General features: G+C 43.9%; 1 protein-coding gene across 1 annotated transcript in view; it reads left to right on the top strand.

Moving 5' to 3' along the window:
- LOC104495427 (mucin-5B) overlaps positions 1–14,154 on the top strand; it is a 42,009-nt gene that overhangs the window by 11,925 nt on the left and 15,930 nt on the right. The window contains exons 14-28 of the mRNA XM_010138392.1: positions 664–848; positions 1,409–1,503; positions 2,967–3,093; positions 6,145–6,397; positions 7,375–7,427; positions 7,801–7,901; positions 8,099–8,250; positions 9,398–9,536; positions 10,283–10,393; positions 11,065–11,244; positions 11,627–11,863; positions 12,759–12,915; positions 13,095–13,223; positions 13,651–13,735; positions 13,939–13,976. Of these exons, the coding sequence (XP_010136694.1) occupies positions 664–848; positions 1,409–1,503; positions 2,967–3,093; positions 6,145–6,397; positions 7,375–7,427; positions 7,801–7,901; positions 8,099–8,250; positions 9,398–9,536; positions 10,283–10,393; positions 11,065–11,244; positions 11,627–11,863; positions 12,759–12,915; positions 13,095–13,223; positions 13,651–13,735; positions 13,939–13,976 (2,042 nt within the window). The remainder of the gene's footprint in view (positions 1–663; positions 849–1,408; positions 1,504–2,966; positions 3,094–6,144; positions 6,398–7,374; positions 7,428–7,800; positions 7,902–8,098; positions 8,251–9,397; positions 9,537–10,282; positions 10,394–11,064; positions 11,245–11,626; positions 11,864–12,758; positions 12,916–13,094; positions 13,224–13,650; positions 13,736–13,938; positions 13,977–14,154) is intronic.

Raw genomic sequence — 14,154 nt, 5'->3', positions numbered from 1 at the left:
CACTCTTTCAGTTTGCTCTTAGACTGAGTTATAGCTGCTTGTCCATCACTTGAAGTGAAGAAATTATTTGATTTTCTACTGACTTTGATATGTTAGAGCCCCTGGTTAAATCTATAGTCTTCCTGAAACAAGGTGTTGGCTAAACCCTTTAATTTGCTGGAGAAAAGTAGCTAACCTCTGACGTTTAGTGTGCACAGGGCTTTTAGACTCTGTCTGTAAACACAGACCTACAGAGGCTTGTGAGACCCAGACTGAGCTCTTGCTTTTGCCACCCATCTCCTGTTTACATCATTTAAATTTTTTGTTCTGCCGTTTCCTATCTGTGTATTGGGATTACACCGTGTCTCTGTTTTGTTTTGTTTTGCCGGTTCCTTTGCCGATAAGCCTTTGGGGAAGGCACTTGCCTGTCTGCGTGTCTGCCAGTGTTTACACTGAAGCAGCTTCCCATCTCCGTGCTATCATTAAGTGCTACTGTAATGCAGAAAAGTAATAAATATTCTCTGAAGACAAGAGTCTTGTCTGATTTGTGGGAACATCAGGAAGTCTCTGAAGGAAAATGGGTTTCTCAGGAGAGGCCCATTATAGAGCTATGAGTGTTCATCTAGAACTCATTCCTTTTTCCACTCATGTAGTGATTTCTTCTTTCCTTTTGCCTTTTTTTTTTTTTCTGCCACCCACACAAGGTCTCTGTGGCAATTTCAATAACATCCAGACTGACGACTTCAGAACAGCCACTGGAGCTGTGGAAGATTCAGCTTCTGCTTTTGGTAACTCATGGAAAACTAGAGCCAGCTGTTTTGATGTTGAGGACAGCTTTGAAGATCCCTGTTCAAACAGCGTGGATAAAGGTAGCAGGGTTTTCATCCCTGGATTATCAGTGCTAAATAATTTTCACATGATGGATAACCGAAAAGGCTTTAGAAAGCTCGTAAACATCTAAAGCCACTGCCTTTGAGGCTGTAACTAGAGAGAACTCCAAGGGCCTCACAGGTCTTTAACGTGACAGCTTTGCTTTTAAAACAAAAAGACTCCGCTGGCGGAGGAGGAGCTGACACATTCTTCACTGATGGCTTGAAAAGCACACACAGCCTCCATGAGAACAACTCAGGTTTAAGGCAGAGCATACTTTGTTGACACTATTTGGGCAAGATCTTCATCCAGTCTATGTTCTGCAAATCCAGGCACGGTAATAATGGACGTGGAAGGTGAAACCTTCCTTTTAGGGAGATGGCTGGTCACCTATCCACCTCTGTTTGTCACCTTGACGTGTTAATGCTCCATATTTTCTCCTGAAATTAGCTGAGAACTTCAAGACATGCTAGTTCTGTGTGATACCTGATAAGAATATCGATTCAGAGAGTAATATACTTTAAATGACTGTGGACAATGATATTTTTTCTCACTTCAGAAAAATTTGCCCAACACTGGTGTGCTCTTCTCTCTAATACAAGCAGCGTGTTTGCTGCCTGCCATTCCGTTGTAGACCCTTCTGTGTACATCAAGGTAAGTCTAATGGGTGGTTTAATTTAGTCCAGAGACTGCTCTGCCATGAAGGTAATCTGGCCTAGGGGAGTCAAACAGGTCACAGGAATGTCTGTTTGCAAAGAATTTCACTGATGCTGATGAGAAAAATCAGAAATGAGAGTCTTTGCAGGATACGGTGGGCCTTTTTGGCTGCAGCCCTGGATTGCCATCACTGATGGTTCTGCTGCATGATCCGGAAGGAAAATAGGAAAAAAGGGGTTTACTGTTCTTGCAAACTGTTTGCTCTTTGAAAAGCCAAGTCAGTGTTTCTGTGTGGAATTGAACTGAGAGTTGTTTCAGCCCCATGGATTCCCTCTGACTTGGTTTAAAATACATGTCTAGGGGGAGAATATATACTATATTTACATCATTTCTAGGACATTTATTACTGTGGAATCACGTCAGTCTCCTCATATTTAGAATGCAAGAAGCTGCTCTTGGTGTACAGCTCTGTAATGCTGTTGAGGAAGTTGGCTGAGTTGGAGAGTTGCTGCGTTTACGTGAACAGTAAATAATTTTCTGAAAAATGCAGAAAATTCACATGGGGCGTATGTGTGTGACGATTTACTGAGAAAAGATCTGAGCCTGGAATTTTGACTAAAATTTAATACATCTTCAGATACCTTTAAAAATACAGTTTATACTTAACCTTAGCATCTGCCTGAGAATTCATGATGACTGTGAGTAAAATAGGAATTTGCAATTGTCAGCTAAAGAGAAGTAACCAGCTTCTTATGGGTATGTCTGTTACTCCTGCTGATTTTATCAGATTTTAAACCACGATTCATGGAAGCATTTTCCATGATATCAGGAATGGCAGGAGAAGTCACCTTCTAGGCAGTATGACCCCGCTGCTCCGGAGTGACAGGCTGTAGCCGGGTTCTTTGGTCCAGCGACCCAACTGAAAGAACTTGAGCTTTAAATTCCCTTTACTCTTACCTAATTAGTTCTTTAGATGTCATTACATGTGATTCCCTGTTCAACCATCCTCTGTGATGCACCCGCTGTTTCACTGGGTGTACCCACCAGATCGATACCCAAGTCCGGTCATCGCTGTGCAGTGTTTTCAGCTCTGTATATTTTCAGATGACATATTTTGACATGTCCTAGATTGTACATCCTCGTGGGAGGCTGGTATAGACCTTTTTTAGTGCTTTAATTCACTATAGGTGGCCTTCTTAGTTTCTTATTAGTTTTTATTCGTTCTCTGAGTGTTAGAAATAATGTCATTGCAGTTACATGACTGTAATTGAGTTCCTATTTCTCAGGTTTGCCCAGCATTTCATTAGCACCCATTTTCTCTTAGAGGTGTTACAAATTAAGCTTCATTGGTAATAATACTTCTAAAAAAAAATATTGGCTGCCTACTTTTTGAATTGCTGTATGTTACACTGTTTCTTCTGTGAGCTGGGCATAAAAATACGTCCTTTTCTGTCCCCTAGAAATGTGTGTACGACACCTGTAATGCTGAGAAGAGTGAGGTGGCGCTGTGCAGTGTGCTCTCCACTTATTCCAGAGACTGTGCGGCAGCAGGCATGTCCCTGAAGAGCTGGAGGCAGGGCATCTGCGGTATGCATCCCAAAATACCTGGGGATGTGGGGAACAGCTACAGGAGAGCCCAGACTGCGGCAGTCAGTACCTTTAGGGCTTACTCATCGCGTTAGTGGGTCTTTTGAGAATACAATAAGCATATATTCTATAAAACCTTCTGTCTGCCAAACTCAGTTCAAGTCTACTTCATGCTCTCATGATGCATGTTCTGTGTGTAAAATATTGGGTGACTTCAGTGCTTGGAGAAGGAGTATGAAGTATGATAAATCACTGTAAGAGTTGCAGTTAGGTTAGTTTTCAACAGTGGCCTCCCCATGCATTGTAATTCTGATACTTTTTGCAGTTCATCTCAGCTCTCTTGTCTCAGACACTGCTCATACAAATGGTCTCACTCTCATTAACTGCATTTTCCCGTGTTATAGTAAAATAGTAACGGGTTTTAATAAATATGCAGTGGTGATACCTGAAATTGTGGAAGTGTGTAAAGGCAATTTCAGCTCAGGACTATCTAACAAATGAATAGGAGTTTCTTGGACATACACATTGTCACTAAATCCTGGGTTTGGATTCCACATGTGTATATACTTTTCTTTGGTACTGGTAGAATTTATTATGAGATGGTATCAGAGCTGAGAATAAAACCCACAAGTCCTACATTCAGAATTTTACCTCCACATTTCCATTTTTCCATTGACAATCAGATAGTTCAAGTGAGGTTTGCCCATATCAACATAAAAACAGAGGTATGTGTTCCTTAACTAATAACACAACAGAATAGGAAACATAACAATAATTTTCAGGCAGTTTTGGTGCAGATGTGACCTATTTAACTGTCTGACTTAGGGGCCAGCTGGGGTACTTAACACAGACAAACAAGGTAACTGGTATGGTGCTTTATCAAAGGCATTTAAGATTGCAGTAAAAACAATCTAACTTACCTGGCCTGAAATAATAATTCAAAAGGAACACAGTGTAGTTCACAGCAAATTATCTTAGAATCATGCAGATTTACGTACATGACACAGTCCTGTTTATTGAAAGCTTTGTTATCGTCACAGAATTACTGACTTTTTTTTTTTTTTTTGCCAAAGCAAGACTGGTTTGCAGCATGGGTTAGACGGAAATCTGTGGGCTCATGGTGCAGTAGGTAATATTGACTCAAACAGTGCTGTAACCTTGGGAAAAAAATGTTAATGGCTTTTATCAGCACAATCATTTTAGGCCTTATTTTAGAAGAAATAATCTTTTGGGAACAAACCTGTGATAAGATTGAAGGTTGCACTACTCATGAGTGAAAGAATAAATGGGCCAGAACAGCCGCTCTCACTGGTCTTGTCCCATTGCCGGAGCTGGAAAGGCTCTTCCAGCTCCTGCAGCTGAGTCCAGCTGTGCCGGGCTGCAGCCAGCATCCAAGGCAGGTTACACCCTAAGGGGATGTCTACATTGCAGACCCCAGGGGGTATGAGACAAGTAAACCCTCCCAGCTGACTGTTGGCAGTGCCTGCCTGTGACAGTCTGTAGTGGAAGCACAAACCATCACTGGAGTTACTGGTTACCCAGAAGGCTGCTGGGGTTAGCAGCATCTGCCAAGTCATGGCACTGTTTCTCTAGCGCTCCTTGTGCAAGTGAGCCTGCAGCTACCTTGAAACGCTCGTGTTCTCTGCACTCACAGCTCCGGAGGTGATGTAGTCTAAGACTACAGATCTGTGACCATGACTATCATAATCAAATAACCTTTCACTTACCAGATCTTGCTTTGCAAAATCTGGTCTTTTTCCCTATACAAAATTCAAGGGAGAAAGTAAACACATTATTTTATTGCATTAATAGCTAAAAATTGGGACACCCATTCAGGTAAAACAGATGTAAACTCATGTTCAACTTCTTTATTAATTTCTTTGTTATTTGGCCTATTTCGGTTTACAAAGACCAGTTGCTGCATCTTCATAATACACCTATAAAGCAGGAGAATGTGGCCTGCTCAATTTATATGTGGGGTATCATGTCTGCTCCAGCAAAGACCAAGGAACCTGCTGGCTTTTCTTGGAGGTGGTGGTTTTGAATGAGTAAACAAACGCAGCACCTTGACCATTCTAAAAAAGTGTGCTGTGGTCATGGACTGGGAAACCATACAGAGCTTTGTTTAAGCGTGGAACCTAATGTTGATACGGTGATAACATTGTCAGGAAGCTGATGAGCACAACTGCCCGTGAACAATTGCCCTGTACCTTCTAGTACCTCTGTGGGTATCTGAAAAGCAGCTGTGGGGTTAAATCTGTGGATGTGAGTTAGAAAGACATACAAGATGACTAGATTCCCAGCTTTTGTTGAATTTCAGAGGAATCCGGATGCCTTGAAGAACACAACCTTAAAGTAGGTGAGATTTCTTAACAAAGTTTGATGTCATCCCTATGGAGCACAGCTGCAGAGTCTTCGGCAGAGTTTTGAAGGTGTCATTTCTTGTGAAAATTAGCCAGCTTTTCACTGGCTTACAGGGTCAGTTGAGCTCTTTAGATTTTGGTATTGAACTGTTTGGTCCACACAGAGGTCTTAGAAACTGTGGTTTCTCATTTCCCCAGAGGATGACTTCACGGGTTTTCCTCAAGGCATCGATGAGAATTCACACACGCTTTCTTTGACACCATCAAATGATAGGCACAGTTCCTTGGAATGTTTCACATCAGAATTTACTCCTCACATAATATGCTCATTTCTTAAAGTATTCCCAGCCAAAGGAATCAGTAGTAAAGGACATAAAATTAATTTTTAACTACAAGAACAAGTCAGAATTCATTGACTTCAGTTCTTGGCATAAAATAGAAATGTAAATTGAACAAATTACAGAATTATACTGATTCCCTTATTTGGGCAAGATACACCCTGCTGAGTATTTCAGTATTCAGGGTCATGTAGTTTTGGCTATGTGATCAGGTTCCCCCAGACCACTGGGCGATGAGGTCTTCTGGTTTGAAAAAAGCGCATTTATGGCTTTAGTGCAGAGAGCTGCACTAACAGCATGAGCGATAATTCACGGGAAGGCCATACATCCATTTTATTTCTTTTGCAAAGATCCCTCTGAGGAGTGTCCTGAGACTATGGTTTATAACTATAGCGTGAAGTACTGCAACCAGTCCTGCCGCTCTCTGGATGAACCTGATCCGCTGTGTAAAGTTCAGGTCTCTCCTATGGAGGGCTGCGGTTGCCCTGAAGGGACATACCTCAACGATGAGGAGGAATGTGTAACTCCGGACGACTGTCCCTGCTACTACAAAGGCAAGATTGTTCAGCCTGGCAACTCCTTCCAAGAGGACAAGCTGATGTGGTAAGCTGCTCCGATGATGCAAAGGCTGCATACCTGGGGGATGTCAGGGCTCACCGGGGAAGTCCCTGCACAAATCCCTAAATCGTGTTATTCTACCATAAAAAATAATGACAAATTTCTCCTGCATTGTACCAAAGCAAATATTCCCTGGCAGGAAGTGCAGCTACAGCAGAGGTCACTTCTGCTAGCAAACGAGCCTGAAAACATGTTAAGGAGGACAATGTTTGCAGTCTATCTCTAGGCAAAGTTCATGGTTGAGTAAAAAACTGTTGTATACAGTGGGAGCAAGTTTTCTAGAAAAGAAGGGTCTTGGGGGAGTTTCTGGCTTGGAATGAAAGACCTAAGTAAAACACACCCTGCAGGCAGTTTAAAAAATAAAAATAACCCAGGGAAAAAACCCCAAATCTCATTTTTTAAACTGAGTTTTTTAAAAAGAAAGAGAGAGAAATCTGGGGGAAAATACTAAAAATAACTTCATTAATTTACATCTGCAGTGAAAAACAACCGTCATTTTCAACCTGTTCAGGGCAGCGATGCAAAAAAATGCCAGGGGACAGCTGGTTTATTAGAACAATTTATTAGTGTCTGTAGAAGTCTACGTATTCCCTCTGCTTCTCACCCAACTCCCACGTTTTTTTTTCCCTGAGGATTCTAGACCATTTTGTAAGCACAGATTCATTTAGTAATGTAAGAGGTCTCCTATTTAAGAAATGTTAGTCTCATCTCACAGAGTGGAAAATAGAGGACTAGGAAAAACTTGATGAAGGGAAAACACAGAGTAAACCAGTGGCAGATGAAGGAAGCGTATTTTAGGAGTTGGGTGTCTTAATCTTCTTTCTGGGGATGGCTGTACCAAATATTGATTTTCACAGGAATTTTTTATTTGTGTGACTAGTGAAGCTTTGCAGCGCCTTGTTCTCTAGTGAGAGAGAAATGTGCAAAGAGCTGATGTGTTTCTTTTTATGGAATCTCTTTAGCAAATGCATTCAAGGAAGATTAGACTGCATTGGAGAAACTGTCCTGGTAAAAGGTGAGATTTTGTCCAATAATGGCACTGCAGTGTCAGCTGGTATTATAATGTTTTCCCGTGTTATCTCTCACTTTCTGTAACATTTTTGTATTCTGCACATTTCTGCCTTCTCCCTGAAACGTGCTGGTTGCCTTCGTAAAAATGGCACCAGACTTGCTGAATCCTGTAAAAGATGAAGATGTTTCCCAAAGCATAGACGCTACCCGCCTCCTTCTCCCTGCACTGTTGGTGGGCAGAAGCAAAAGTTAACAGAAACTGTAAATGAGAGAGACATGTGCTGCCCTCTGAAACGCTCCGCTGTTTTACAATTGATGACGGCATCCTTATTGCTTTCATAAAATTACCTGCCTGAAACATTTTCTTCCTCCTGTAGACTGCCCAGCTCCTATGTATTACTTCAACTGCAGCTCTGCGGGTCCTGGTGCGATTGGCTCAGAGTGTCAGAAGAGCTGTAAGACGCAGGACATGCACTGTGTAAGGACTTCCCCTCCTGTGCATGCGTGATTGTCCCTAACGAGCGCTGACAGTAGCATGTTGCGTGGTTCACAGATCAGCCATGTTACTGATGACACGTGTAGCTGTGATACTTGTAGTTTGATTGTCACTGACCTACAGGATTTTTTTTAAATTGCCTTTAAAAGTTGCCTTCTGTTGTATCTTTATACACACAGTACGTCACAGAATGTGTTTCTGGCTGCATGTGTCCCGATGGGCTGGTGTTGGATGGCAGTGGAAGATGTATTCCCAAAGATCAATGCCCCTGTGTCCATGGAGGACACTTTTATAAACCTGGGGAAACCATCAAGGTGGACTGCAACACATGGTATGTTATTCTGGGGTGCCTCGTGTTAGAACTAAGGCTTCTAAAACTGGCGTGCATGGTGGGCCCCTGGGGCAGGGTGTATTTTGAAGCCTTCCTCTTCATCACTAGAGCCATCAGGCTTTCAGTAAACATAAAAGGGGAAACATTTCCCCCTGCAGTACACTGCACAAGCCTGTGCTTGGGGAGAACAAGTACCAAGTTCTTCTGTCAATGAGTTTCCATCCCTCTCTGCAAACCCCTTTCAACCAGCTTTAGAAGTACCAGCCTCATCCGGGTTGGTCTGTGGCTGGTCGCTCTACAGGGAGGGGTTGCGTCTGTGTCTGCTGGGCACAGCTAAACCCCAGAAAAGGATTTACTTTAGAGGAGGGAGGAATCACAATGATCTTCCAGTGAGTTGCAGTGCTTTTGGGTGTGTGGCTCTCAAATACTGAATGCTCTAGTTGCTCCAGTTGACTGTATAAGGCTGCTCCTGTCCTCACAGATATTAATGAGCTTGGTGGGTAAAATGCTTTGCATCTTTATCCATTATTTAGTGAGGATGAGACTGCTTAGTCCTGCCAAGAGGATTCACACAAAATCAGAGCCAGAAACACATCGGTCGTTGGAGAGGCAGCCTTGATGCCATGCCATGGCTTGATGCCAGCAGCCAGCCCTCTGGTGCGCTGTCTACACCTCTCCAGCTCCAATCACAGCTCAGCACTATGAGGGCTGCTGTGGGGGAAATCAGCTCCACCTCAGCCAGACCCAGTGCGCAAGGGAAGACAGCGCTTATATTGGCTCACGCCGCTGTCGTCAGGAACAGAAGTGACCACGTGATACCTCATAGATTAGTATTCAGAAATGCTTGGAACATTCACTTCTTCACCTTAAATTTGCTTCCTAAATCCCCACTCTCTGCTGCCAGGACTTAATGATTTAAAGGGAAAAAACAGAATAACAATACACACAGGTCAAACTTGTCTTGGCAGCAAACATGAACTTGCTGATGAGTGAGCCACCTCACGGCACGGTCTCAGAACAGCAGAGAGGGTACTCCGGGAAGAGCGCGAGGTGATTGCTGTCTCTGAAGTACTGCAAAAGACAAACCTCTGAATTACTCTGCCCTGGTTGGGGTTAAGATTGTGATTCTTCGCATTTCTCCTCCCAGCACCTGTAACAAACGGCAGTGGAACTGCACAGACCACCCCTGCAAGGGAACCTGCACTGTGTATGGCAACGGGCATTACATGAGCTTTGACGGGGAGAAGTTTGACTTTCTGGGAGACTGTGACTATATCCTGGCTCAGGTATCAATTTTTTTTTTTTCACTTTCCTATCCATACTCTTTTCACAGCTTGTGCTGCAGGGTTCAGCCTGAGCAACTCAATCCCATCCAAAACAGTCAACTCTGATGAGCAGAGCCCACTCCCCTCCTCTTGTACCTACAGCAGGTGCAGTGGGATTTTCCACAAACCAAAGCAATCCATGCTCAGAAGTGACGCAAGAGGGCACTGTGTGACCCTGGACGGTTAACTCCAGGACTGGGCTGGACAGCCCTTTCCGGATGGAATGCCGGCACCTACGAGGGAAAGGAATTGGAGTGGTGTTCAAAAGCTGAGTGTTTCTCCCAGCCATCCAAGACTGACAGGGTTTTGTTGTGACAGAAGCATGTGAAGGTCAACGCATGAGCCTCCTGTGTAGTAATTCTGTGTAATGAGGCAGTACTTGTTGAGACACTTTGTCATCCCCAAATTACAGCTGGTTTTGCTAATTACAAGAAAAAATAATTTTGGCCGTGCAGCACTGGTGCTGTGAAAAGCTCCAATTTTTCCTTAGCTTTTCTCTTTGAAAATCCTGGTCAAATATGAATGTGCCACCAGGTCAACTGCCACCAGATTCTCCTGAAATACCCAGACTTTTGGTGGAAAAAAAAAAAAAGTGACAAAATAGCCGAAGACAGATTGCAGTGTCATATATTCAGAGCTCCTGAAAATGTTTAAGGCTGGTCTAGTTGCCTGAAAAGACCTAATACAACTTTGTCTATTTTTCTAAGGATTTTTGCCCCAATAACATGGACGCTGGCACCTTCCGAATTGTAATTCAGAACAACGCCTGTGGGAAGTCACCTTCCATCTGCTCCCTGAAGATCACACTGATTTTTGAGGTTTGCCTATAATTGGTTATAACTCAGGAGCTCTAGTCTTTCCCTTATGTTCCAACTTAGTTGCTGCCGGAGAGCATCTGTGGAAGTCAAACAGCCAGAAAGCAGAGGCAGGAAAGCTGGGAAAGGTTCAGGTACTTGGTGTTTACAGGGCTGGACATTTCTGCAGGTGAGGGGATGGATGCAGGGAGTTAGGAGCACTCTGTGCATGAGCATGTGTGTACTTGCATCTGTGACGTTAGTGGTACAGGACTGATGGCAAAGTTTTTAGAGGAGCATGTTTGTGTACCATGGTTTGAGCACAGGGCAGGTGTAATTACAGAGGGAAGAGTTTCTTCTCTCCTTCCCTCGTTTCCCCAAAGTGTCCATGAAAGAGATTTCTTCCATAGTGGGGGATGAGGGGATGATGCCCATGCACTCAGGAGCTGCCGTGTCGGCAGAACAGATTTCATCTACACTGAGGACCGTTTCTGTTTGTGAGACTTGTCTTGCAAGGGCAGATATTTGCCACTGAACTCTGTGGATCTTGTCTGTGGCTCACGTCTGACGATAGGCCAAGATGTAGTGTAAAGGCTGCAAAAAAGCAAGATGAAGGGCAAGAGGCAGAATATCAGAGCTGTTTCACTTAGTTTGCTATTCCATTTCCTTCCACGTAATGTATCTGTTCCATGTAGAGCAGTGAAATCAGACTGTTGGAAGGAAGAATTCAGGAGATAGCCACTGATCCAGGAGCTGAGAAGAATTACAAAGTGGATCTCAGAGGAGGTTATATAGTGATTGAAACAAACCAAGGGATGAACTTCATGTGGGACCAGAAGACTACCGTTGTGGTTCACGTGGCTCCATCTTTCCAGGTAGGTGTGGGATGGCCTGAGAGTTACGATTCCGAACTCAGTGTTATGCTTCCGGAACTAGACCTCCAGTTTGAAAAGCAGGACTTGGAAAAGCATTTGAACGAGAAGCAGCAAGCAGGCCACGTCTTGTGATTTATTTCATTGTTCACTCAGTATGAAACGCTCCAGAATATTTGGAGCTAGAAGTAAAGCCAAACAGTTTGCAGGACTGGAGTGTTAACAGAGTGGTCTTGTCACTTGAGTCCTGTTTTTCTAAGCCCCATTTCGATGGCTGTTTAGAAATTTGCAGCTCTTTTGCCTTGGCCTATTCTAGAGCTTCTTTCTGTCAGTGGCTGCACTCCCGATAACCAAACCATTCACTGTGCCCACGCAAATCACCCAGGGCAAAGTCTGTGGCCTTTGTGGGGACTTTGATGGCCGCTCACGGAATGACTTCACAACCAGAGGGCAGTCCGTGGAGATGAGCATCCAGGAGTTTGGAAACAGCTGGAAAATTACGAGCACCTGCTCCAATATAAATGTGACGGACCCGTGTGCCGATCAGCCTTTCAAGTCTGCCCTGGGACAGAAGCACTGCAGCATCATCAAGAGCAGCATCTTTGAAGCCTGTCACAGCAAGGTAATCCTGTTCTCTCGTCCTCGGTAGTTCCTCACTCATTATTTGTTGGTATTATGCAGAACTTTTGCACACTAATTTTTACTCTTAAAGGCTATTACACAGCATCCTCAAGTCCAAGGGCTACTTCTCTCAAACCCCCACTTTACAGCTCTGCTGGTTGAATCCCGTTGCATGGTTTCGAGCAAACAGCAGTGCCAGTCTGGAGTAACTGAAGAGGATAATAGTTGGCCACCAGAAATAAAACGTTAGGTATCAGGTTGTGACATCTAGAGATAAGTTAGTGTAGGGCTGCTTCTATGTGGATCCTTTGGAAGGTTTATTCAAATTACCTAATGAGATTAATTATTTGGTTTATTTTAGACACAAATTGAATTCATCTAAACAGAAGCAAGGTTATTGATTCTTAATTAGAATGTGTACAGGAAGCTTCAATGCAGTTTAATAAGCTGTTTTAAAAGCAAACTTGGCTTAATTTCCTTGGTTAGTTCATGCTGGCACAGGTTAAAACACAAGAGACATGAAATTCAGTGGAAACAGGACTTCCTTAATCACTGTGTCTCGATTTCGGAGTGCGCACACTGCATAGCTGTGCACAGCACAGGCAGTTTAGTCCCGCAGAAATCGCACTGGGAAGGCGTTCTGAGAGCAAATGCTGGTACTGCACACCTGAGGATGGGAAGAGTTAGGAGTGCAGCTCTGCCACACAGGAGCAAATAGAAGATGACCTGTTGTGAAGTTCCGTGGCTCCCTCATGCCAATGCCGGTCTGTCAGAGGCTCAGCCTGCTTCTGCCAAAGAAACTGCCAGTGGATGGCAGAAATTCAGAGCACTCCCTCTCCTTAAAACAGAGCACAGCTGGTACGTTTGTGGTGACAGCTCTGCTGGTGTTTTGACAGGTGAACCCGATACCCTACTACGAATCTTGTATTTCTGACTTCTGTGGCTGTGACAGTGTGGGAGACTGCGAGTGCTTTTGTACCTCCGTTGCTGCTTATTCCAGAAGCTGTAGCAGAGCTGGGGTCTGTGTTGACTGGAGAACGCCTGCCATTTGCCGTAAGTATTGCTCTGAAAACGCACGCAGAAAAGCAGCGCTCCACGCTCCCAGGCACATGGGAGAGTGCAATTCTGACGTGGCTGTGCCTGCGTGACTCAACAAGCTCTAGTTTACAATATTTAGAAAATTACCTCTGGTCGGTGTCTGAGACTTGGAGATCTTTATTCTTCTGTTCCAGCCGTGTTCTGTGATTATTACAACCCACCTGACAAACATGAGTGGTTCTACAAACCCTGCGGAGCCCCTTGTCTAAAGACCTGCAGGAACCCACAAGGGAAATGTGGGAACTTGCTGTACAGTTTAGAAGGTAATTCTTGCTTGGCTTTGATGCAGTTTATGGGAATTGGAGCTATTAGTCTGGTTTTAAATATCTTAGGCATCAGGGTTGCTGAAAGGCTACCCCAGGTGCCCCAGAAACTCACTGACCGTGCCTCGCCTGGGCCAATGCCCTCTGTGATGGTGCCATTCATAGCATAGTTTGCCTGTTGCCTTTAAATCTGGGGAGAGATAAAAGGTTGTTCGTCTAAATTTGCAGAGAATATTTATCTGTTGACAAAAAGAGTTAATTAAAACTTCTGGGAGAGAGGGAAAAAGGATGAGGAAAACTAATTGGTAGTATAAAGAACATTCATACTGGGATCACATTCAGTTTGGGATCAAATCTGCATCTGACAGTGTTTTCCCTGGACTATGTAAAGCAGACTAAGAATGCTTCATTCACTTGAACTTTCCAGGATGTTACCCAGAGTGTAGTCCTGACAAGCCATATTTTGACGAGGAGAGAAGGAAATGCGTCTCCCTCCCCAACTGCACTTCATGGTAGGTCAGTGGAGGGCGGGAGAGGTAGAATAGGACTGGAAAGGCCAAGCTGGGCAATGTTGGGTTTATGTTCATAGGCAGTGGCAATTATCATTAAATCCTCCAGGAACAGGCTTTTATGTAAAAGTAGATACTGTTGCAGACATTGTCGTTCCATGTATTGATTCAAGTCAATGAAAGAAGCCTTCTCCCTTTATCTTCAGCGATCCTGAGGAGAAACTGTGTACTGAAGACTCCAAAGGTAACTGTTCACCACCCTCAGTGCTCATTGAGTGATGATAGGACTGGATCAACCCAACACCACGTGTTGCTGCAGGCACACTGGTGACAGGACTCTAGCTAGCTCCTTCGATAGGTGGATGCACAGCTGTACAGATACACTTTGATAAGCAAAACATGGCCTTGGACCTGAAGAACTG

Source organism: Buceros rhinoceros, unplaced genomic scaffold, assembly GCF_000710305.1.
Source record: "Buceros rhinoceros silvestris isolate BGI_N320 unplaced genomic scaffold, ASM71030v1 scaffold9706, whole genome shotgun sequence".
Classification (NCBI taxonomy): Eukaryota; Metazoa; Chordata; class Aves; order Bucerotiformes; family Bucerotidae; genus Buceros; species Buceros rhinoceros.
The sequence above is the reverse complement of the archived record's forward strand: the minus strand, read 5'-3'. Positions and strand labels throughout refer to the sequence as shown.